Source organism: Oncorhynchus gorbuscha, linkage group LG06 (genome assembly GCF_021184085.1).
Source record: "Oncorhynchus gorbuscha isolate QuinsamMale2020 ecotype Even-year linkage group LG06, OgorEven_v1.0, whole genome shotgun sequence".
Lineage (NCBI taxonomy): Eukaryota > Metazoa > Chordata > Actinopteri > Salmoniformes > Salmonidae > Oncorhynchus > Oncorhynchus gorbuscha.
The window spans coordinates 18,608,893-18,634,717 of NC_060178.1; the positions used below are offsets into that span (position 1 = coordinate 18,608,893).

The 25,825-nt window shown below is 41.1% G+C and overlaps 1 protein-coding gene across 1 annotated transcript in view; it reads right to left on the reverse strand.

The window, feature by feature from the left end:
* Positions 1–20,825, reverse strand: part of LOC124037643 (potassium voltage-gated channel subfamily KQT member 1-like) — a 345,000-nt gene extending 324,175 nt beyond the window's left edge. The window contains exons 1-2 of the mRNA XM_046352566.1: positions 19,984–20,825; positions 3,663–3,753 (exon numbers count right to left, since the gene is read on the reverse strand). Coding sequence (XP_046208522.1) covers positions 3,663–3,753; positions 19,984–20,492 — 600 coding nt within the window. The 5' untranslated portion in view covers positions 20,493–20,825. The remainder of the gene's footprint in view (positions 1–3,662; positions 3,754–19,983) is intronic.
* Positions 20,826–25,825: the final 5,000 nt, after the last annotated feature.

The following is a 25,825-nucleotide window of genomic DNA, read 5'->3' on the forward strand; positions in this document are numbered from 1 at the left end:
ACCCTATAGAAAATCTTTGGAGGGAGTTGAAAGTCCATGTTGCCCAGCAACAGCCCCAAAATATCACTGCTCTAGAGGAGATCTGCATGGAGGAATGGGCCAAAATACCAGCAACAGTGTGTGAAAACCTTGTGAAGACTTACATAAAACGTTTGACCTCTGTCATTGCCAACAAAGGGTATATAAAAAAGTATTGAGAAACTTTTGTTACTTATTTTCCACCATAATTTGCAAATAAATTCATTAAAAATCCTACAGTGTGATTTTCTAGATTTTTTAGTCCAATTTGTAAGTCGCTCTGGATAAGAGCGTCTGCTAAATGACTTAAATGTAAATGTAAATGTAAGTGTACCTGTGATGAAAATTACAGGCCTCTCTCATCTTTTTCAGTGGGAGAACTTGCACAATTGGTGGCTGACTAAATACTTTTTTGCCCCACTCGATGTATAATCTATATACAAGAAATGGGTCATTTCTGGTTCTTCACTATCAAATAATTACATTATAACATAACTATTTGACAATGACATTTCCAGGTAAAACCAGGTGAACATGGAAATCAAATCGGATTACAATAAATCCCCAAAATTCTAAAATGGTTCACCTGCATGTCCGAAGGATTTTGGTGTCACGAACCGGTAACTTGAAGTTTGCAGAAAACAGCTAATAGTTCATTTTGATGTGTTCCCTAATCTCATAAAACTAGGACGGAGCTGATTCATAGGCCTGTGTATTAGCAATCTGAATGTAATTAGATGGATTAGAGATGGATTGGGCCATTCGGAAATGTTTGAGGAAGCTCTGTGTTAATATGGTGGAATGATGGTGGAGGCCAGTTTCTGATCAGATGTTTGGTGGTGCCACTGTGCCACATAGCTGTGACATCAGTGGACCTGGAGTAAACTGGAGGACAGGACAGGAGAGAGAGACGAGAGCGTGTGACACGTGATGGATGTCGGTGCGTCCTGCTTGGCCTGGCTAACTTTACTTTGGCAGCTGTCTTGAAAGCCAAATATCCTTAAGGACTAATGTCCTCTCTGCCATCCAAAACAAGCACACAGATTCATGGATGTCAGCTAACCCTGAACTCGCTAAGTATAGCCACTTCACCACAAGTACGTGCCATGATGCCAAAGACTGTCTCTCACTCACTCACGCACGCACGCACGCAAACACACATACACACACAGAAGATATGAAATACACAAACACTATTACATCATACACAAACATGCAGGTGCACATAAAATGGGCTTGAACAGTTTAGTAACTAAAATATTCCCCTCAGGACATTGCCACCTGTCTTCCTTAATAATACTACCTTGTAGGTTTTGCAACTCTCATGTTTTGAGTTACAAATGTTTTGTTACAATGGGTAACTCTACCTCTAATGCTCTAATGTAACGACTGCTTTCTAGCTCATCTGTTATAGCTTTCTTCTGTCCTACCCACTGGGTTACTACCTACTGTTCTAACTGTCTGTCTTCTGTCCTACCCACTGGGTTACTACCTACTGTTCTAACTGTCTGTCTTCTGTCCTACCCACTGGGTTACTACCTACTGTTCTAACTGTCTGTCTTCTGTCCTACCCACTGGGTTACTACCTACTGTTCTAACTGTCTGTCTTCTGCCCTACCCACTGGGTTACTACCTACTGTTCGAACTGTCTGTCTTCTGTCCTACCCACTGGGTTACTACCTACTGTTCTAACTGTCTGTCTTCTGTCCTACCCACTGGGTTACTACCTACTGTTCTAACTGTCTGTCTTCTGTCCTACCCACTGGGTTACTACCTACTGTTCTAACTGTCTGTCTTCTGTCCTACCCACTGGGTTACTACCTACTGTTCTAACTGTCTGTCTTCTGTCCTACCCACTGGGTTACTACCTACTGTTCTAACTGTCTGTCTTCTGTCCTACCCACTGGGTTACTACCTACTGTTCTAACTGTCTGTCTTCTGTCCTACCCACTGGGTTACTACCTACTGTTCTAACTGTCTGTCTTCTGTCCTACCCACTGGTCTGTCTTCTGTCCTACTGTTACTACCTACTGTTCTAACTGTCTGTCTTCTGTCCTACCCATTGAGTTACTACCTACTGTTCTAACTGTCTGTCTTCTGCCCTACCCACTGGGTTACTACCTACTGTTCTAACTGTCTGTCTTCTGTCCTACCCATTGAGTTACTACCTACTGTTCTAACTGTCTGTCTTCTGCCCTACCCACTGGGTTACTACCTACTGTTCTAACTGTCTGTCTTCTGTCCTACCCATTGAGTTACTACCTACTGTTCTAACTGTCTGTCTTCTGTCCTACCCACTGGGTTACTACCTACTGTTCTAACTGTCTGTCTTCTGTCCTACCCATTGAGTTACTACCTACTGTTCTAACTGTCTGTCTTCTGTCCTACCCACTGGGTTACTACCTACTGTTCTAAATGTCTGTCTTCTGTCCTACCCACTGGGTTACTACCTACTGTTCTAACTGTCTGTCTTCTGTCCTACCCACTGGGTTACTACCTACTGTTCTAACTGTCTGTCTTCTGTCCTACCCACTGGGTTACTACCTACTGTTCTAACTGTCTGTCTTCTGTCCTACCCACTGGGTTACTACCTACTGTTCTAACTGTCTGTCTTCTGTCCTACCCACTGGGTTACTACCTACTGTTCTAACTGTCTGTCTTCTGTCCTACCCACTGGGTTACTACCTACTGTTCTAACTGTCTGTCTTCTGTCCTACCCACTGGGTTACTACCTACTGTTCTAACTGTCTGTCTTCTGTCCTACCCACTGGGTTACTACCTACTGTTCTAACTGTCTGTCTTCTGTCCTACCCACTGGGTTTCTACCTACTGTTCTAACTGTCTGTCTTCTGTCCTACCCACTGGGTTACTACCTACTGTTCTAACTGTCTGTCTTCTGCCCTACCCACTGGGTTACTACCTACTGTTCTCGATCTAACCAAGCTGCTGATAGGAGAGCTCTTCTTCCAGGGTGTAATAAATGAATAACTCAGCAGCCAGGGAATCCTCCAAAGGGCACTTGCCAAAAGTTTAGAGAACACTCTGTATAGTCCTGTCTCCTGATTGCCCCCACACTGGTGAGGTGAGTGTGTGTGTGTGTGTGTGTGTGTGTGTGTGTGTGTGTGTGTGTGTGTGTGTGTGTGTGTGTGTGTGTGTGTGTGTGTGTGTGTGTGTGTGTGTGTGTGTGTGTGTGTGTGTGTGTGTGTGTGTGTGTGTGTGTGTGTGTGTGTGTGTGTGTGTGTGTGTGTTTAGATGCAAAGCATGATGCAAAGTATTTATCCTGCACCATATCAGTATTTCTCTACCTGTGAGAATTGGACTGATAGCACTGAGAGTAACAACACTGAGTAGCCAATATAATGTACTTCAACCAATATCCCCAACAGTAAGCTCTGAAGTATGCCAATAACTAATAGATATAGTCTCATGCACCTATATAGACCCTTTCCATTTCATTTGAGGTTCACAATTTTTATGATACTGTTGAACACTGAGCTCGAAGTCAGTTGAATTTAAGATGGAGGTTAAGTCTGCGTCCCACTCAATATGTTCTACTCCCATCATGTGGATATGGATGGTATTACAATAAAACAAAATCAAAAGGTAGGTCACTGATTTGGTGAATCCATCCCAAATCCACTCACCATCACAAATAGTGTTCCGCTGGCAAAATCGGCATAGTGTTCTATGGTGGACAGGACACTGAAGATAAGGCATACCAGGACCATGAGGAAACTGTGGAGGGAAGAAGCACATGTCAAACTTAGAATCACGTATACAGTTGAAGTCGGAGGTTTACATACACCTTAGCCAAATACATTTAAACTCAGCTTTTCACAATTCCTGACATTTAATCCTAGTAAAAAGTCCCTGTCAGGTCAGTTAAGATCATCACTTTATTTTAAGAATGTGAAATGTCAGAATAATAGCAGAGAGAATGATTTATTTCCACTTGTATATTTTTCATCACATTGCCAGTGGGTCAGAAGTTTACATACACTCAATTAGTATTTGGTAGCATTGCCTTTAAATTGTCTAACTTGGGTGAAACATTTCGGGCAGCCTTCTACAAGCTTCCCACAATAAGTTGGGTGAATTTTGGCCCATTCCTCCTGACAGAGCTGGTGTAACTGAGTCAGGTTTGTCGGCCTCCTTGCTCGCACACGCTTTTTCAGTTCTGCCCCCATAGGATTGAGGTCAGGGCTTTGTGATGGCCACTCCAATAACTTGACTTTGTTGTCCTTTAGCCATTTTGCCACAACTTTGGAAGTATGCTTGGGGTCATTGTTCATTTGGAAGACCCATTTGCGACCAAGCTTTAACTTCCTGACTGATGTCTTGAGATGTTGCTTCAATATATGCACATCATTTTCCTACCTCATGATGTCATCCATTTTGTGAAGTGCACCAGTCCCTCCTGCAGCAAAGCACCCAAACAACATCATGCTGCCACCCCTGTGCTTCACGGTTGGGATGGTGTTCTACGGCTTGCAAGCATCCCTCTTTTTCCTCCAAACATAACGATGGTCATTATGGCCAAACAGTTCTATTTTTGTTTCATCAGACCAGAAGACATTTCTCCAAAAAGTACGATCTTTGTCCCATGTGCAGTTGCAAACCGTAGTTTGGCTTTTTTATGGCTGTTTTGGAGCAGTGGCTTCTTCCTTGCTGAACGGCCTTTCAGGTTATGTCGATATAGGACTCGTTTTACTGTGGATATATATACTTTTGTACCTGATTCCTCCAGCATCTTCACAAGGTCATTTGCTGTTGTTCTGGGATTGATTTGCACTTTTCTCACCACAGTAAGTTCATCTCTAGGAGACAGAATGTTCTCCTTCCTGAGCGGTATGACAGCTGTGTGGTCACATGGTGTTTATACTTGCGTACTATTGTTTGTACAGATGAACGTGGTACCTTCAGGCATTTGAAAATTGCTCCCAAGGATGAACCAGATCTGTAGAGGTCTACAATTTTTTTTCTGAGGTATTGGCTGATTTCTTTTTATTTTCCCATGATGTCAAGCAAAAAGGCACTGAGTTTGATAGTAGGCCTTGAAATTCATCCACAGGTACACCTCCAATTGACTCAAATGATGTCAATTAGCCTATCAGAAGCTTCCAAAGCCATGGCATCATTTTATGGAATTATCCAAGCTGTTTAAAGGCACAGTTAACTTAGTGTATGTAAACATCTGACTCACTGGACTTGAGATACGGTGAATTATAAGTGAAATAATCTGTCTGTAAACAATCGTTGGAAGAATTACTTGTGTCATGCACAAAGTAGATATCCTAACCGACTTGCCAAAACTATAGTTTGTTAGCAAGACATTTGTGGAGTGGTTGAAAAACAAGTTTTAATGACTCCAATATAAGTGTATGTAAACTTCCAACTTCAACAGTACATGTAATCAGTAACAGATTTTTTATTTTTTAAACGGCAACTGTAATCCGTAACGTTACCAACAAAAATATTGTAATTGGATTACAGATACTTTTGAAAAACTAGATGATTACTTTGAGAATTGTTTAAATTCAGAAAGGATGTTTGCAAGATTTGTATTTATTTGGCCCTTCTCTGCATTGAAAAAAGTCACAAGTTTAAGTTTGTTCCACCTGAGCGAGTCAGAGACCACTATGATGACACACCCAATGTGTTTGCTGGATGGAAGGAAAATAGCAGGAATAGGCTTTTGTAGGCTCCAGTCCAAGCTATGTTTTCCAAAGGTACGACTGCTGACGGTATATCCAAAGATTATCCAACTTGAATAAACACTTGGAGGTCAGGATGACAGCAGTGGTTGTAGTCTACGGCGATACGGATATCACTTATTATTGATATCTACATAGCGCATTGATGTGAATCACACTGCATTCTCTCTCATTTAGCTATCTGCACATTAAGGATTGTGGTTATTGTAGATGGCTGTTCACAAATCTATATGTGTATTTGAACCCAATAGTTGAATTCAATGTCATTACTTCCACCAAAGTCGTTTCCTCTCCTTGTTCAGGTGGCGTTTGGCAGTCCACTTTTCATTTTCCATTTGTACTGTCTTTGTCTTATCACACCTGGCTTCACTCAACCAATTACTTGTTTATTATTTAACCCTCTGTTCCCCATGTTGTATTTGTGAGTGACTGTTATCTGTTACGTGGATATTTGTCAGGGGCTGCAGTTTTGTTTTAGACTGTGATTTGGGACTAGTATGTGTTATGTGCTGTCATTTGTTAACCGGTATTAAAGTGTGCCTGTTTATTATACTCTGCTCTCCTGCACTTGACTTCGCCTCCCATATACACACCTTACATTCAAGAAGTTTAAGCGGCCTACCAATCATTCTTTTTGAAACCTGTGGACAACCAGTGAAAAATGCGCTCTTGCAACAGCTGCATAGTGCGGATCCCAGCCTATTGAAAACAAATGAGGCTTTTATTGTTCAATCTAATTGATTTTAAAAATCCATAACACATGCTCAAACCCGTTTGATAGACTTAAAGGGCCAATCGGTAGTTGCTACATCCATTTTTTGACTGATATATATAATTTATGTTTGTACATTATCTGTCAAAAGGGCACACCAACTCATTCAAGAGTTTTTCATTATTATTACTATTTTCTACATTGTATAACAACAGTTAAGACATCAAAATGATGAAATAACACATATGGAAACATGTAGTAATAAAACAAGTGTTAAACAAATATATATTTTATATTTGAAATTCTTCAAAGTAGCCACCCTTTGCCTTGATGACAACTTTGCACACTGTTGGCATTCTCTCAACCGGCTCATGAGGTAGTCACCTGGACTGCAGGTGTGCCTTGATAAAAGTTCATTTGTGGAATTTCTTTCCTTCTTAATGCGTTCGAGCCAGCGGTGGTATACAGATAGAGCCCTATTTGGTAAAAGACCAAGTCCATATTATGGCAAGAACAGCTCAAATAAGCAAAGAGAATCAGATTAGTTTAGAAAACCTTTTCCTAAAAACCTTTATGGATGTTGCATTGCCTGGCCCAGTCACCTTTTTTTATCCCTTTATCTCCCCAATTGGTAGTTACAGTCTTCACTGCAACTCCCATACGGAGGGAGAGGTGAAGGTTGGGGGTGTGCGTCCTCTGAAACACAACCCAACCAAGCCACACTGCGGCTTGACACGATGCCGCACCAATGTGTCGCCCGGCACGCCACAGGAATCGCTAGTGTGCGATGGGACATCCCTGCCGGCCGGCTGCGACAGAGCCTGGACTCGAACCCAGAATCTCTAATGGCACAGCTAGCACTATGATGCAGTGCCTTAGACCACCGCGCCACTCATTAGGCCCTACCCATCTATCTTAACAAGACTGAAGAACACGCAAACACAACTCAAGATACTTGTTTAATTAACATCTCACCTTCATAACTAACACCGGGGGACAGCTTTTCAAATAAAGCCTGAGCTCCAACATAGGGATAATAGGGATAATTATGAAAGGGGTTTCATTAGGAAATTACTAACTTTATTGTGCATGCAGGTTTGTTGGAGTATGAAAAGAATCAAATTAAATATAGTTGAAACATAATCCCGTGACCTTAGAATTGTAAGGTTCTATCTGCAAAACCTATTCGGAGATAATTGGCTAAAGATCTAAACCCTCATCGGGTTTAATTGTGAGAGTAATGTAACTTTTTCAACTTAACATGATTTGGGGTATTAAGAGGTACTGTACTATATATAATGCATTCAGAAAGTATTCAGACCACTTGACCTTTTCAACATTTTGTTACATTACAGCCTTATTATAAAATTATTTAAATTGTTTTTCCCCCTCATCAATCTACACACAATACCTCATAATGACGAAGCAAGAACAGGTTTTTGAAAATACAGAAATACCTTATTTACATAAGTATTCAGACCCTTTGCTATGAGACTCAAAATTGAGCTCAGGTGCATCCTGTTTCCGTTGATAATCCTTGAGATGTTTCTACAACTTGATTGGAGTCCACCTGTGGTGAATTCAATTGATTGGACATGATTTGGAAATGAGCACACCTGTCCCACAGTTGACAGTGCATGTCAGAGCAAAAACCAAGCCATGAGGTCAAAGGAATTGTCCGTAGAGCTACGAGACAGGATTGTGTCAAGGCACAAATCTGGAAGGTTACCAAAAAATGGTAGAGTGGCCAGAGGGAAGCCACTCCTCAGTAAAAGGCACATGACAGCTCGCTTGGAGTTGGCCAAAAGGCACCTAAACGACTCTCAGACCATGAGAAACAAGATTCTCTGGTCTGATCATACCAAGATTAAACTCTTTGGCCTGAATCCCAAGCATCACGTATGGAGGAAACCTGGCACCATTCCAATGGTGGCGCAGGAGAAGGTTCACCTTCCAACAGGACAACGACCCTAAGCACACAGCCAAGACAATGCAGGAGTGGCTTTGGGACAAGTCTCTGAATGTCCTTGAGTGGCCCAGCCAGAACCTGGACTTGAACTCGATCTAACATCTCTGGAGAGACCTGAAAAAAAGAGGTGCAGCGACGCTCCCCATTCAACCTGACAGAGCTTGAGAGGATCTGCAGAGAACAATGGGAGAAAATCCACAAATACAGGTGTGCCAAGCTTACTCAAAAAGACTCAAGGCTGTAATCGCCGCCAAAGAACTATTACTGAGTAAAGGGTCTGACTGCTTATGTAAATGTAATATTTCAGTTTTTTATTTTTAATACATTTGCAAAACTGTATAAAAACCTGTTTTTGCAGGTTATGCCATTATGGGGAATTGTGTGTAGATTGATGGGGGGGGTGTAATCAATATTATAATAAAGCTGAAATGTAACAAAATATGGAAGAAGTCAAGGGGTCTGAATACTTTCCGATTGCACTGTAGGTAGATCAAGGCTATGTCGATAAATCAACTTTTGACAAAAACGCAGATAGAACCTTATATTTTCAAGTTCTCGATCAGAGAGAAGGGGGGGGGCTAGAATACTGCTAAAGGCAATGCTAAATTCTCCAAGTGCTGAGTTGTAGCCATTGTAAATCCTATGAGCTGAACAGAACATGGAAGTAGCATTGTAGTATTTAGGCTATGCTGGATTTTCATCAAACATGTATGGTTTTATACATTTACTGATGTTGGGATTAATAAACACACTTATGGAGGAATCATGAAAAGAGAATAAAGCATTTCTGTAATCTGAAAATACCTGTCTTGCAATACCCTTGCCCTAGTACAGTAATATTGTGAACAAAGTCATTGTTGTGGTTTCATCTCTTGGTGTCATTTTTGTATTTCCTAACATCTGGGGAGGAAGTGAAAAACTTAAATGAAAAAGAATCCCTTTCTCTTGTCATAACACAGGATCATCTTAACTGGATTTATACAAATACAAATATGATGTCATATGTCATTGTTAGTCAGGTTATACACAAGTGTACATTTTCTGCAAAAACACAATTCCCCTGAGAAAATGATGCTATGCAGCAGTATGAAACACGGCGTATCCTTTCGATGTTGTTTTTAACTCTAATTTCCCCAAAATGATTTGTACTGTAGACTGCTGACATTTCCGGTTGTGTAGTAATACCTGCAAGAGTATCAATACAAAAACAACACAAATTAATAAAGAAATGTGTCTGAACGGCCAGTCAAAGCTCTTGGAAGGACAAAATGAAGGGAGCTACTAGCTACTGTAGTAAAGTGATAAATTGATGGGACTGAAATACATGGAAGAGAAAACGACCGACTCCTGACCTCAGCAATATCAATAACACTTACCCACTGGAGCCAAATATGTAGCTACTTCCAAACCTCTGAGTGACGTCTGGTAACAGCATAAATGCAGAGTACGATATTGAAGTACTACACAGAGTAAAACCAAACTTCAAGCCCGACATGTATCCAAAGTTCATACTCTCTAAAATCACTCATGCCTACAAAAACAGAAGACCATAAGACTTAAAAAAGCAAAAACAGAAAACAAATCCTCATGACCAAGGTCCCATGCCAAAACAATCACAATTACATAAGACAAAGTGTCCTATTTTAATTCTCGAACTCTGAATAAAGTATATTTGGGTTCCAGAAAAGCACCGTAAAAACACTATGTATTATTATTTGCTTATCATTTATATCATTTTAAAGCTGGAATCCTTGATGTTAAAACTGACACATTACAACAACAAAGAAGCTACAGCAAACAACAAAACCAGTGTTTTTTCCATTCGGGAGTCATAGAACAGCAGAATATGTACTTTGTTTCTTTTTTTTACTGGGTGGCGTGATGCTCCTCACCTCTGCGTTGTCAACAAAACAATGCCAATGACCGTGGGGCAGACAGTGGCGCTGTTTCCCCTACTGCGGATTCTACATACAGCACTTTGTGATCGTTATACAATGGAATTTTACTGTTTAATTGTATTGCATTGAATGCATGTGAAGTGTCAGTCTTGCCCATCTGCCATCTCACTGCCAAAAATGGGGACCACAATGGAAAGAAGCTTCCGGACTGTATTGTGTTTTTATCTTCAATAATAGTTTTATTCATGTAATGTTGTCTCCGGCTGGAGCAGCCTACTACTTTTAATGATCTAATAAATGAAATCAATAGCAGCTAGACCGAGGAACTGTGTATTCCTCCTACAGTAATATCCTAAAGGACCTAAAGCCTCTCTGTGTGTATCCTGACGCCCCAGGAGGTTTTAGCGTGGGGACAAACCAGGTCACAACCAGGACAAAACCCCTGGGATCTGATTAAAACAAAACAGCTGGTGGTTGATCCAGCGTTATTACAATAACTGCATATCCCTCAGACCCACTACAGAGAGCGTGCAGTGGAGTCCCGATCCCCCCCTACAATATGAACCATGACAAAAACAGTCATTTCTGTGTGCGTGTGTACAGTGGGGCAAAAAAGTATTTAGTCAGCCACCAATTGTGCAAGTTCTCCCACTTAAAAAGTTGAGAGAGGCCTGTAATTTTCATCATCATAGTGATGCTGGCCTTCTAGGCAGAGTTGCAAAGAAAAAGACATATCTCAGACCGGCCAAAAAAAAGAAGATGGTCAAAAGAACACAGGCACTGGACAGAGGAACTCTGACTAGAAGGCCAGCATCCCGGAGTCGCCTCTTCATTGTTGACGTTGAGACTGGTGTTTTGCGGGTACTATTTAATGAAGCTGACAGTTGAGGACTTGTGAGGCATCTGATTCTCAAACTAGATACTCTAATGTACTTGTCCTCTTGCTCAGTTGTGCACCGGGGCCTACCACTCCTCTTTCTATTCTGGTTAGGGCCAGTTTGCGCTGTTCTGTGAAGGAGTAGTACACAGCGTTGTAAGAGATCTTCAGTTTCTTGGCAATTTCTCACATGGAGTAGCCTTCATTTCTGAGAACAAGAATAGACTGACGAGTTTCAGAACAAAGTTATTTGTTTCTGGCCATTTTGAGCCTGTAATCGAACCCACAAATGCTGATGCTCCAGATACTCAACTAGTCTAAAGAAGAACAGTTTTATTAACTGTTTTCAGCTATGCTAACATAATTTCAAAAGGGTTGTCTAATGATCAATTTGCCTTTTAAAGTTATATACCTGGATTAGCTAACACAACGTGCCATTGGAACACGGGAGTGATGGTTGCTGACAATGGGCCTCTGTACGCCTATGTAGATATTCCATTAAAAAATCTGCCGTTTCCAGCTACAATAGTCATTTACAACATTAACAATGTCTACACTATATTTATGATAAATTTGATGTTATTTTTATGGACAAAAAATGAGTTTTCTTTTCAAAAACAAATACATTTCTAAGTGACCCCAAACTTTTGAATGCAATTTCTATACCACAATGCAATTGTGAGCATACAAGTCATTCTAAATTATACTACAACATCAGTCTAACTGAATATGGATCTTTTGTTGGTTGAATGTTCCAGAATGTTCTTCAGCTGGTGAACCTCTTCTTGTGTTGGGTAATGGCAGTTAGAAACACAGACATTTTGATATTTCTCAAATCAATTGTATACACACCCACGGGGCAGTGCTCAACGTCTTGAAATACACATTGAATTCTGGATACTGTGGTTTGCTTACAACCAGGAAATGTATCTGGCCCGTTTCTACTAGTGAGATGCAGAAACGCTCGTATTTAAATTTAGCAGAAGCTCTTATCCAGTATGACATAGAGTTAGTGCATTTATCTTAAGAAACTAGGTGGGCCAACCACATCTCACAGTCATAGTGGGCTCTCAAGTGGCGCAGCGGTCTAAGGCACTGCATCTTAGTGCTAGAGGTGTCACTACAGACCCTGGTTTGACAACCGGCTGTGATTTGGAGTAGCATAGGGCGATGCACAATTGGCCTAGCGTCGTCCGGGTTAGGGTTGGGCCAGAGTAGGCCGTCATTGTAAAATAAGAATTTGTTCATACAGTGAGGGGGGAAAGTATTTGATCCCCTGCAGATTTTGTACATTTGCCCACTGACAAATAAATTATCAGTCTATAATTTTAATGGTAGGTTTATTTGAACAGTGAGAGACAGAATAGCAACAACAAAAATCCAGAAAAACGCATGTCAATAATGTTATAAATTGATTTACATTTTAATGAGGGAACTAAGTATTTGACCCCCTCTCAATCAGAAAGATTTCTGGCCCCCAGGTGTCTTTCATACAGGTAACGAGCTGAGATTAGGAGCACACTCTTAAAGGGAGTGCTCCTAATCTCAGCTTGTTACCTGTATAAAAGATACCTGTCCACAGAAGCAATCAATCAATTAGATTCCAAACTCTCCACCATGGCCAAGACCAAAGAGCTCCCCAAGGATGTCAGGGACAAGATTGTAGATCTACACAAGGCTGGAATGGGCTACAAGACATTCGCCAAGCAGCTTGGTGAGAAGGTGACAACAGTTGGTGTGATTATTTGCAAATGGAAGAAACACAAAATAATAAATAAATCTCCCTTGGCCTGGGGCTCCATGCAAGATCTCACCTGGTGGAGTTGCAATGATCATGAGAACGGTGAGGAATCAGCCCAGAACTACACGGGATGATCTTGTCAATGATCTCAAGGCAGCTGGGACCATAGTCACCAAGAAAACAATTGGTAACACACTGCGCCGTGAAGGTCTGAAATTCTGCAGCGCCCGCAAGGTCCCCCTGCTCAAGAAAGCACATATACGGGTGGCAGGGTAGCCGGGTTAGAGCGTTGGGACTAGTAATCGGAAGGTTGCAAGTTCAAATCCCAGAGCTGACAAGGTACAAATCTGTCGTTCTGCCCCTGAACAGCCAGTTAACCCACTGTTCTAGGCTGTCATTGAAAATAAGAATTTGTTCTTAACTGACTTGCCTAGTTAAAGGTTACTAAAATATAAAGTCCATTTTACCTCAAAAAAGTAGCTATCAGAAAAGTCAGAACTCGTAAGGGGGTGTTAGTTCACAAAAGCTGTGGGATTATTTAAGATACTCTTTGAAGAGGTTTCAGGGTTTCAGATGTTTTGGATGACGGGCAAGGGACTCTGCTGTCCTAGCTTCTGAGTGAAGCTGGTTCCACCAATCGGGTGCCAGGACAGAGAAGAGCTTGGACTGGGCTGAGCGGGAGGACCAAGGGACCAGAGGTGGCAGAACGGAGTGCTCGTGTTCAGGTGTAGGGTTTGAGCATAGCTTGGTTGGAGGGGGCAGTTCCTCTTGCTGCTCCGTAGGCAAGTACCATGGTCTTGCAGTGAATGCGAGATTTGACTGGAAGCCAGTGGAGTGTGTGTAGGTGCTCGGTGACATGGGAGAACTTGGGAAGGTTGAACACTCGGTGGGTATTTGCGTGAAGTGAGGAAATTCAACATTTTTATGACATGGACATATATGGACGTACATAGTTAAATAGAGGAGGGGTGACGTTTCCCTTAAAACATCTCATCTTTCCAACTGTCCTTTGATGTTGGACCAGCTGATCTGCTAGTTGCACAGGGATGTAAAGTGCTATAGGCTCAAACGCATCAAAAAATAGTTTGATGCGTGGACATTATTTTATACAATGCATGTTTTCATTGCTTGCGAGTAAATAAATAAATTGGTCTTCTTTTAAAAAAGTTTGAATGTGTCTGATTATATATGAATTATTCAACAGCAGTCGACAAGGTTGTTCTGGCTCTGAGGCCTATAATGCAATAACGTTGTGTCCAATAGACAATGCGTTAGTCTTCTCCAAACTGGCATGGTATAATTTGATACAGAATATTTTTTTAATTCATAGACTAATCAACCTTTCTTTTGCTGATCAGGCCCAATTCTGGCTGATATGCCCCCCCTAGGTGCGGCAAAAAATGGTCACGCTCCTATCCCCACACAGTACAATAGTAGCCTAGGCTATCTTCATACTAAAGAATAGCTGTCCCCTTCATACTTTCCTTGTCAATTCATTATCTTATAGAATACTTCCAAAAATCCGAAAGTTTTTTAATGTGTTTTATGGAAAGGATAAATATTGCTTGTGTCTGACATACACTGATGGCTTTGATTGACAGGTGCTTTTATAGGAGTGTGCGTGTGTCCACTTGACTTATTCCACATTTTGCTGTGTTACAGCCTCTATTAAAAACTGATTTAATTTCAAATTGTCTCACCCATCTACACATTATACTGGATAATGACAAAGTGAAAACATGTTTTAAGACATTTTTGCACATTTATTTAAAATGAAAAATAGAAATATCTCATTTGCGAAAGTATTCTCAAAACGAAGTAAATACTTTGTAGAAGCACTTTTGGCAGTGATTTACAACTGTGATTCTTTCTGGGTAAGTGTTTAAACACAGCTGGATTGTGCAACATTTTCCCAGTAATCTTTTCAAAATTCTTCGAGCTCTGTCAAATAGTTGTTGATCATTGCTAGACAAACATTTTCAGGTCTTGCCATACATTTTCAAATCTGTAACTTGGCCACTCATGAACATTCACTGTCTTCTTGGTAAGTAACTCCAGTGTAGATTTGGCCTTGTGTTTTAGGTTATTGTCCTGCTGAAAGGTGAATTAATCTCCCAGTGTCTGGTGGAAAGCAGACTGAATCAGGTTTTCCTCTAGGATTTTGCCTGTGCTTAACTCCATTCTGTTTATTTTATATCCTGAAAAACTCTCCAGCCCTTAGCGATTACAAGCATACCCATAACATGATGCAGCCACCACTATGCTTGAAAATACGGAGAGTTGTACTCAGTAATGTGTTCTATTGGATTTGCCCCAAACATAACATTTTGTATTCAGGACAAAATGTTAATTGCTTTGCCACATTTTTTGCAATATTCCTTTACTGCCTTGTTGCAAACAGGATGCCTGTTTTGTAATGTTTTTATTCTGTACAGGCTTCTTTTCACTCTGTCAATTAGGTTAGTATTATGGAGTAACTACAATGTTGTTGATCCATCCTCAGTTTTCTGTTTTAAAATCACCATTGCCCTCTAAGCGGTTTCCTTCCTCTCTGGCAACTACGTTAACCTCTTGCTCCTACCTGGCATGCAGGCGTCCCATCTAGAGATCTGGAAATGCAAATGCACTACGCTAAATGCTAATAGTATTAGTTAAAACTCAAAGGTTCATTAAAATACACATGCAGGGTATTGAATTAAAGCTACACTCATTGTGAATCCAGGCAACAAGTCAGATTTTTAAAATGCTTTTCGGCGAAAGCATGAGAAGCTATTATCTGATAGCATGTAACACCCCAAAAGACCCGCAGGGGACGTAAACAAAATACTTAGGTATTAGTACACGTTAATAAGCGATAAAATTCATCAGGAGGCGATGTAAATTCTTTAGCTGTCCGTCTGGAAAAAATGTCCGGATATTTCTCAACCAAAACATCCAGTCAGAGACCGGAGGGAATCGGTTCCCTTGATTCAGTTTGACCAAGAATCAAAGCCGAAGCAAATGACAAGACTCTAGACATTGTGTGGAAGCTGTAGGTTCTGCAACCTCGGCCTCATTTAATTCGGTTCTTCTTGAACAATTCCTGGAAGTGGCGCATGGATATTTATTTCCATTTTCAGTGATCAGATTTTCCTGCACTTTTCGATGAAACGCACATTCTGTTATAGTCACACAGTGATTTAACCAGTTTTATAAACATCTGAGTGTTTTCTATCCACACATACTAATCATATGCATATACTATATTACTGGCATGAGCAGCAGGGCGCTGAAATGTTGCGCGATTTTTAACAGAATGTTTGAAAAAGTAGGGGGTAGGAGTAAGAGCTTAAGAAGGACACCTGTATTTTTGGAGTGACTGGGTGTATTGGAAAACCATCCAAACTTGAATGAATAACTTCACCATGCTCAAAGGGATATTCAATGTCTGCTTATTTTCTTTTACCCATCTACTGTACCAATAGGTGCCTTTCTTTGCAAGGCTTTGGAAACATCGCTGGTTTTTGTGGTTGAATCTCTGTTTGAAATTCACTGCTTGACTAAGGGACCTTACAGATAATTGTATGTGTGGGTTACAGAGATGAGGTAGTCATAAAAAATGTTAAACTATTATTGCACAGAGAGTGAGTCCATGCAACTTATTATGTGACTTGTTAAGTTCATTTTTACTACTGGGCTTGCCATAACAAAGAGGTTCAATACTTATTGACTCAAAACATTTCAGCTTTTCATTTTGTATTCATTTGTAAACATTTCAAAAAAGATAATTCCACATCTAAATGGAATTCATTTTAAATGCAGGCTGTAACACAACCATATGTAGAAAAAGTAGTGCTAGGCGATTATTTATTTTTGAGGTCGGTTCGTAAAAAAAAAAAAAAGGTTTTTCAATTTCAATTATTTAAAAAAAACATGAAATGCACTATGCAACACAGAATAAAACAATTGATAAAGGTCCCGTGATGGTAGTGACTGCCCATTACTGCTTATCACTTATTAACCATCATTTATTCACATTACTTTACTTTAATAAAATATTGCAGTTGTTGTGCAGCCTATAACACATTTGTTTTATTTGATTACTTTATTATTTCATTCCAAGTCGTCATCTCATCTCTATAGGGCTGCTGCCTATGCTCTCTGACAAAATCACTATTTTGTATTCCTTCCAGCCAACCTCATAGGTAAAAAACAATAATCATCTGTGTGTGGTTGTATCAGCTGTTTGTGGTTGTATCTGCTGTGTATGGTGGAATATTAACAGAATATAAAATCAGTAAAGCTGTCTGACTTTATTCAGTGGTGTAAAGTACTTAAGTAAAAATATTTTTAAAATACTACTTAAGTCGTTTGTTGCATTATCTGTACTTTACTTTACTATTTATATTTTTGACTACTTCACTTTTACTTCACTACATTCCTAATGAACATAATGTACTTTTTACTCCATTCATTTTCCCTGACACCCAAAAGTACTCGTTACATTTTGAATGCTTAGCAGGACAGGAAAATGGCCCAATTCACACACTTATCAAGAGAACATCCCTGGGCATCCCCTGCCTCTGATCTGGCAGACTCATTAAACACAAATGTTTCATTTGTAAAGGATGTTAGCGTGTTGTATTGTGTCCCTGGCTATCTGTAAATTAAAAATAAAATACTAAATTGTGCTGTCAGGTTTGCTTAATATAAGCAATTTGAAATTATTTATACTTTGACTTCTGATTCTTAAGTATATTTTTGCAATTACATTTGATGCCTAAGTATATTTACTTTTACTTGAGTCATTTTCTATTAAGGTGTCTTTACTTTTACTCAAGTATGACAATTGGGTACTTTTTCTACCACTGATTGCATTTCCCCATTGGGGGCTACGTCCGTCCACTGCCATTGAGGAAAGTGAGAGGCTTGGCAAGCCACGGATCAAAGGAGCCTGTTTTCTGAGGGGCTGAGGGAGGCTGAGGTAACACATGTCTTATCCCCTGTGTTAGATAATGTTATATAAAAGACTCAAATCTACTGGGTACTGCACAAGACATGTTCGTCAGAGATCCAGGGTGTCTGTTCTCTGGTGAGCCTGCAGCACCTGCTGACAGCACTGCATAAGAGTCTTTATTTAACTAGGCAAGTCAGTTAAGAGCGTCGTTCGGCCAAACCCGAACAACGCTGGGACAATTGTGCTCCACCCTATGGAACACCCAATCACGGTCGGATGTGATTCAGCCTGGATTCAGACCAGGGACTGTAGTGACGCCTCTTGCACTGAGACGCAGTGCCTTAGACTGCTGTGCCACTCGAGACACACCGATCCTGTAGAGGTTTTAACCTCAAGTTCAACACCCCCTGTTTAAGTCAATAAACAGTAGAAGCGGTATTGTCCAACCTCTTGAATGATAGGGCAACAATTAGGATCCCGCCTAAATAGACATACCCAAACGTAATTATTTTTCATGAGATGGCCATCAACAATAATTGGTAAAGTTGCCTAGTTTTAGAAAGGTCTGGAACTCACCTTTCTGAGAAAAATAATTCTAAATTGCGAAGGTGTACTCACTTTTGAGGACACAAGCTCAAGTACATAGTACAAATATTAACAAAATATGAAAAATCATACATTATTTTTTACTATTAAACAAATGTGGGGAAATAGGAATTTAAATGACTGAAACGCTCTCTAAAAATATTAACAATCAAATTATAAAATACTATAAGATTTCACCTTTGTCATAAATGTAAAACAAATATGATCATACTTAGGGACAGTACAATATTGGCACTATTTCATATAACTGACGACAACATCCACTGAGCAACTCAGAGACCCCGTTCAAATGTGTGCAGACTCGTTACAACTTCAGCTTTAAGCACAAAGTGATTTAGTCCATCTGTGACCAAGAGAAATGGATCTTGTTTCAATTCTATTACATGATTTAGTATTTTTTCATGTCAAGACTGTTTCATATGCGCCATTGCAAGCGCAGCTGTGAGTGTCACAGGCACAGGAAATTGTTCCTTTGTCTGGATAGGCCAGAAAATGTGACGTCACTCCCTATGCAAATGTGGAGGGGGGTTCTAATAGAAAATGTGTGGCTTTCAAACGTTGCAGAAAATGTAAATGATAATATTATTCATAAAGATATATTTAGGAATTAGTGTTTTTAGGGCAGTGGTTCCCAAACTTTTTTGAACCATGACACACCTTGATATAGAAAATTCTGCGGCACACCTAAAATGTTCTTATTAATTTATTTAGTGGTAATGACCTCCATCTCATCTGAACCATACTGCAAATTATCTATTTTCTGTGACAAACTTTTAATAGATCAAATAGTGTTTATTTGAACTATTTTAATAGTTTGCATAGTTCCTTACTCATGGTGATTAATTTGTGTGTACCCCTTTAAGAGCATCACGCAATCCACACCAGAAAGAAAAAAATGTAGCTCTGGTAAAATATGTATTCAGTGTTGAACAGTTTGAGCTGGAGACGAGAGGATTTCTGCATTGTAAAAGGTGCAACCACGGACACAAGGCCATGCTCTGTTTTCTATCTATGGCAGAGACTGTATATAGCTAAACTTAGTCAGATTCTCACGGATGAAGTAAAATTATATAAATGACTTTGCTCTTGATACGCCCCCCTCAGATGATTCAAATGTAACAGCCCGAGCACAACAGACTTGAAACAATAATACAGATGTAATCATGCGCAGTAAAATGTATTATCTGAGCGGCAGTGGTGCTCCCAAGTCAAAATAACATGTACATTCCACAGGTCACATTTGTGAGATACATTTTTTAAATCAAGAGTAACAAAAAATGTACGGCACACCTGAGAGTTTCTCAAGGCACACCGGTTGAAAACCACTGATCTAGAGGAGCTGTCTAACCACTGGGCACAGACGTCAATGCAACATCTATTCCACGTTGGTTCAATGTTCAATGTAATTTCAATGTTGATTCAACCAGTGTGTGCCAAGTGAGTAGCCCTTTAGCTGCCTACATGTATGTTAAAGTGACCAGCAAAGGATGAAAATGTACTGTAGGTACTCACACCAAGAAGTGGTAGAGGAAGCATCTCAATCCAGCGGGTCTCTCTAGGAAGTTGTAGACATCCCCCTGCATGCTAGTCTTGGTGACGTAGGGGCTCTGGGAGTGTATGGTGGAGCGCAGCCGGCTGGCTGGAGGGAGAGGAGGGTTAGGGCAGTAGGCAGGGGGCCGGCCGTCGATCTGCAGCGGTGGGTCCTTTGTGTCCGTCTGCGGGCTGCAGGGAGTGTCTGACCCATTATTCACCGCTGTGGGCTCCAGTTTCAGTGAAACAGGAGAGTAGCGTGTACTGTCAGCAGTAGCAGCGGCAGCCTCATCCAGGGCCAGGGACCTGTCACTGTCCATGGTGCCCAAGCCTTGGCTCCTCCTACCCATGGGGATCGGTCCCGGGTTGGTAAGGCTGGTGGTGGCATGACCATTTGGCCCGAAGGTCTTGGATCCTCCACCACCACTACCACCGTAGTCTCTGTGCGCACGGTTCAGCAGCTGAAAGGGACATCCTCGCTTCTCGCTCATACTGACAAAGAGAACAGTCCGGTTCAAAGGAGCAGGAGGCTGGGTTAAAGGTCAAACAGGTCCAGGTGGGAGGAGATAAACAGCTAATGACAAGGCACGTCCACCCCAGAGACTAAAGAACACTTTGTTAGGCGACAGAATTGCAGAGGAGAAGAGGAGATCAGATAGGTTAGATCTAATGGGCAGGGTGATCACAGTGACAGTTGAACCTTGTAACACAGTACCAGTAACACAGTACCAGTCACCAACCCGCTAAGATGGTTGGCACTTTGCAGGCTTTGGTTCTGACCAAGCCCGACACTTAAACCCTAAACAGCAACTAATGAAATAATAATTAAGACCTTGATTGGATGAAATAGGGTATTAGTGCTGCACTGAAGCAAAAGTTGACAGCCACAACATGTAGCTCTCCAGGAACAGCCTTTCAGCCTCCGACCACAAGGACTTGTTTCCATAATCTGTTCACCATTTTTAAGACCCAGGTCAGTCTCCTTAAGGAAATACTGAACAAAAATATAACCACAACATGTAAAGTCTTGAGCTGAAATAAAAGATCCCAGAAATGTTGCATAGGGACAAAAAGGTTATGGTGTGGCATATTTAGAAGATGATTAAACAGCATGATCATTACACAGGTGCACCATGTGCTGGGGACAATAAAAGGCCACTCTAAAATGTGCTGTTTTGTCACACAACACAATGTCACAGATGTCTCAAGTTGAGGGAGCGTGCAATTGGCATGCTGACTGCAGGAATGTCCACCAGAGCTGTTGCTAGAGCATTGAATGTTAATTTCTCTACCATAATCCGCCTCCAACGTCATTTTAGAGAATTTGTCAGCACGTTCAACCGGCCTCAAAACACAGACCACGTGTAACCATGCCAGCCCAGGACCGCCACATCTGGCTACTTCACCTGTGGGAATCATCTGAGACCAGCCACCCGAACATCTGATGAAACTGTGGGTTTGTACAACCAGGAATTTCTGCACAAACTGTCAGAAACCGTCTCAGGGAAGCTCATCTGCATGCTCGTTGTCCTCACCAAGGTCTTAACCTAAATGCAGTTCGGCGTCGTAACCGAGAAGTGTGCTCTTCACGGATGAATCACAATTTCAACTGTACCGGGAAGATGCCAGACAGCGTGTATGGCGTCGTGTGGGCGAGCGGTTTGCTGATGTCAACGTTGTGAACAGCGTGCCCGATGGTGGGGTTATGGTATGTGCAGGCATAAGCTACGGACAACGAACACAATTGCGTTTTATCGACTTCATGTTTGAGCATGATAATGCACAGCCCCATGTCACAAGGATCTGTACACAAGTTTGGGATGCTCTTGATTGATGTGTATGACAGCATGTTCCAGTTCCCGACAATATTCAGCAACTTCGCACAGCCATTGAAGAGGAGTGGGACAACATTCCACAGGACACAATCACCAGCCTGGTCAACTCAATGCGAAGGTGATGTGGCATGTTGCTTGAGGTAAACGGTGGTCACACCAGATACTGACTGGTTTTCTGATCCACGCCCCTACTATTTTTTTAAAGGTATCTATGACCAACATATGCATACAGTGGGGCAAAAAAGTATTTAGTCAGCCACCAATTGTGCAAGTTCTCCCACTTCAAAAGATGACAGAGGCCTGTAATTTTCATCATAGGTACACTTTAACTATGACAGACACAATTAGATTTTTTTTCTCCAGAAAATCACATTGTAGGATCTTTAATGAATGTATTTGCAAATTATGGTGGAAAATGAGTATTTGGTCACCTACAAACAAGCAAGATTTCTGGCTCTCACGGACCTATAACTTCTTCTTTAAGAGGCTCCTCCATCCTCCACTCGTTACCTGTATTAATGGCACCTGTTTGAACTTGTTATCAGTATAAAAGACACCTGTCCAGAACCTCAAACAGTCACACTCCAAACTCCACTATGGCCAAGACCAAAGAGCTGTCAAAGGACACCAGAAACAAAATTGTAGACCTGCACCAGCCTGGGAAGACTGAATCTGCAATAGGTAAGCAGATTGGTTTGAAGAAATCAACTGTGGGAGCAATTATTAGGAAATGGAAGACATACAAGACCACTGATAATCTCCCTCGATCTGGGGCTCCACGCAAGATCTCACCTCGTGGGGTCAAAATTATCACAAGAACGGTGGGCAAAAATCCCAGAACCACATGGTGGGACCTAGTGAATGACCTGCAGAGAGCTGGGACCAAAGTAACAAAGCCTACCATCAGTAACACACTACGCCGCCAGGGACTCAAATCCTGTAGTGCCAGACGTGTCTACCTGCTTAAGCCAGTACATATCCAGGCCCGTCTGAAGTTTGCTAGAGAGCATTTGGATGATCCAGAAGAAGATTGGGAGAATGTCATATGGTCAGATGAAACCAAAATAGAACTTTTTGGTAAAAACTCAACTCGTTGTGTTTGGAGGACAAAGAATGCTGAGTTGCATCCAAAGAACACCATACCTACTGTGAAGCATGGGGGTGGAAACATCATGCTTTGGGGCTGTTTTTCTGCAAAGTGACCAGGACGACTGATCAGTGTAAAGGAAAGAATGAATGGGGCCATGTATCGTGAGATTTTGAGTGAAATCAGCAAGGGCATTGAAGATGAAACGTGGCTGGGTCTTTCAGTAATGATCCCAAACACACCACCCGGGCAACGAAGGAGTGGCTTCGTAAGAAGCATTTCAAGGTCCTGGAGTGGCCTAGCCATCTCAACCCCATAGAAAATCTTTGGAGGGAGTTGAAAGTCAGTGTAGCCCAGCAACAGCCCCAAAACATCACTGCTCTAGAGGAGATCTGCATGGAGGAATGGGCCAAAATACCAGCAACAGTGTGTGAAAACCTTGAACCTTGAAGACTTACAGAAAATGTTTGACCTCTGTCATTGCCAACAAAGGGTATAACAAAGTATTGAGATAAACTTTTGTTATTGACCAAATACTTATTTTCCGCCATAATTTGCAAATAAATTAATAAAAAATCCTACAATGTGATTTTCTGGATTTTTTTCTTCTCATTTTGTCTGTCATAGGTGAAGTGTACCTATGATGAAAATTACAGGCCTCTCTCTCTCTTAAGTGGGAGACCTTGCACAATTGGTGGCTGACTAAATACTTTTTTGCCCCACTGTATCTGTATTCCCAGTGATGTGAAATCCATAGATTAGGGCCGACTGAATTTATTTCAATTGACAGATTTTCTTATATGAACTGTATTTCAGTAAAATCTTTGAAATTGTTGCATGTTGCATTAATTTTAGTTCAGTGTAATTAGTGCATTTTCCTTTTCAGGTGGATGACGCTAGGGAAGGAGATGGAGAGACAGAGGGTAAAGGAGCTTGGATATGATAGACTATCCCTGAGATGGCATATCTTACCTTATATTCATCCTTCATATGTGCCGTTGCTATAACTCACTTGTTTACAATAGGAAATCAGACATTAACACTTCCAGGTCTCAGAATCTCAGAATGTTCTGTTCTTGTCCAAAGTTCAAATATGAATCTGACGACTTGTGCCTGTACATAAGTAGAAGTCACATCCCAGGCCTGAGCCCTGAGAGCTCACACAGAGGATTCTGGTCCATTAATGTTGCAAGGGGATGAGGGCGGACAGGGGATTACCATTGTGACTATGGATTTGGAGAAGTGTGTAATCTCTATGCGTCATCATTATAGCTATCTCCTTTCACATGTGATCTGTTTACATCAACACAACCAACAGACACAATACTGGTAACTTTACTCAAACTGGTAATGATGATGGATGTCAAGCGGTCCGAAGTTGAGAGGCATTGGACCATCTTGGTAACAGATAACGTGTGTGTGTGTGTGTGTGTGTGTGTGTGTGTGTGTGTGTGTGTGTGTGTGTGTGTGTGTGTGTGTGTGTGTGTGTGTGTGTGTGTGTGTGTGTGTGTGTGTGTGTGTGTGTGTGTGTGTGTGTGTGTGTGTGTGTGTGTGTGTGTGTGTGTGTGTGTCACCCTGCATGATTGATTCCTTAGCCAATGGTAGAGACCAGAGGTCACCAACAAGGTCTACAACACATTTATAGAGGATCACACAAGAACTTTACCTCAGGTGAAATACTACCCTGATATCATTGACTGAATTTAGGCCATAGTCCATCACGTTCCTTCTTATTCTCTATAGACCAGCATCAACCACGATAAAAGTCATGGCCACTATTCAGTAGGCGTCAAAACGTTTCCTTAAGGAAATTGACCTGGGTATGAAAAGTGAACAGATCATGGTCACTAAATCTGTCAAGAAGTAAGTCTTTGTGGTGTGAGACCGGAACGTAACAGGTTAGCAACCCTCCACCGTGTCTGTCCTCCACAGCAGATAATGCCATGACAGTCTGTTCTCACAAACACTGCTGCTGTCACCAGGCCATAGATTGAGTTTCTCTGCTATGCTGGACAACCATCAAACACACTAAAACTCTGTCAGGCTTTGAAGTCCTTTGACACAGGAGTTACCTTCAGTTAATCCATCATCAATCATTCCATATAGGAATATCATCTTCTTAACCTTACAGTAGCATCGTATTACTTTGAATATTCCAATACTTAGGACCAAACATGAAATATTAGGATGTTTCAGCTATTAGTTATTCCTATAGGGATATAACTCTTCACATATTTTATTGTAATAAAGTAATCATTTCAGATAGCCCAAATTCATTTAATGTTAAAAAGAAGAAGAAAAAAAGAAAAGTGAACTTACCTTTCAGCTGAGGACATTCAGTTAGCCTATCTTCCCTTCAAAGTGGTACCCAGATGTAAGACGTGTTTGTGCGTAAATTACAGTGGACACCATTGAAAAATTGAACATTAGAATACAGAAATTAGAAGAAGAAAAACAACTCAGGTCATTGTTTCCATCCTTTCGCAGCTTGTCTCTGAAGTGCGTCTGTCACGAACTGGATAGTGTGTGCTTGCTAAAAGCAACAGCTGGTGGCAGTACGCGCACGGCGGCAGGGATGCTGCTGAAATACACTGGAACCTTTCATCTTGTGCTCAACATGATCCACCTGACGCACGTGACCCCAGCGGCGCAAATAAATTGTATTGTCTACCAAGGATGAACCAAGTAAGATTATGAATACAATCAGAAACACTAGCGTAGTTTTTTAGATAATGATCATGAGAGCTAGGATATCCCAAGTTTAACAGTTGAATGGCCTAAATAGTCCATAAGCACTAGCCTGGGTACCAGTCTCTTTAGCTAATCCACTCCCTGTTCTCCATGTCATGTGCCAAAGAAACGGACTTTAGTCTGCCATCTTCAAATATGAATATTCTGATTA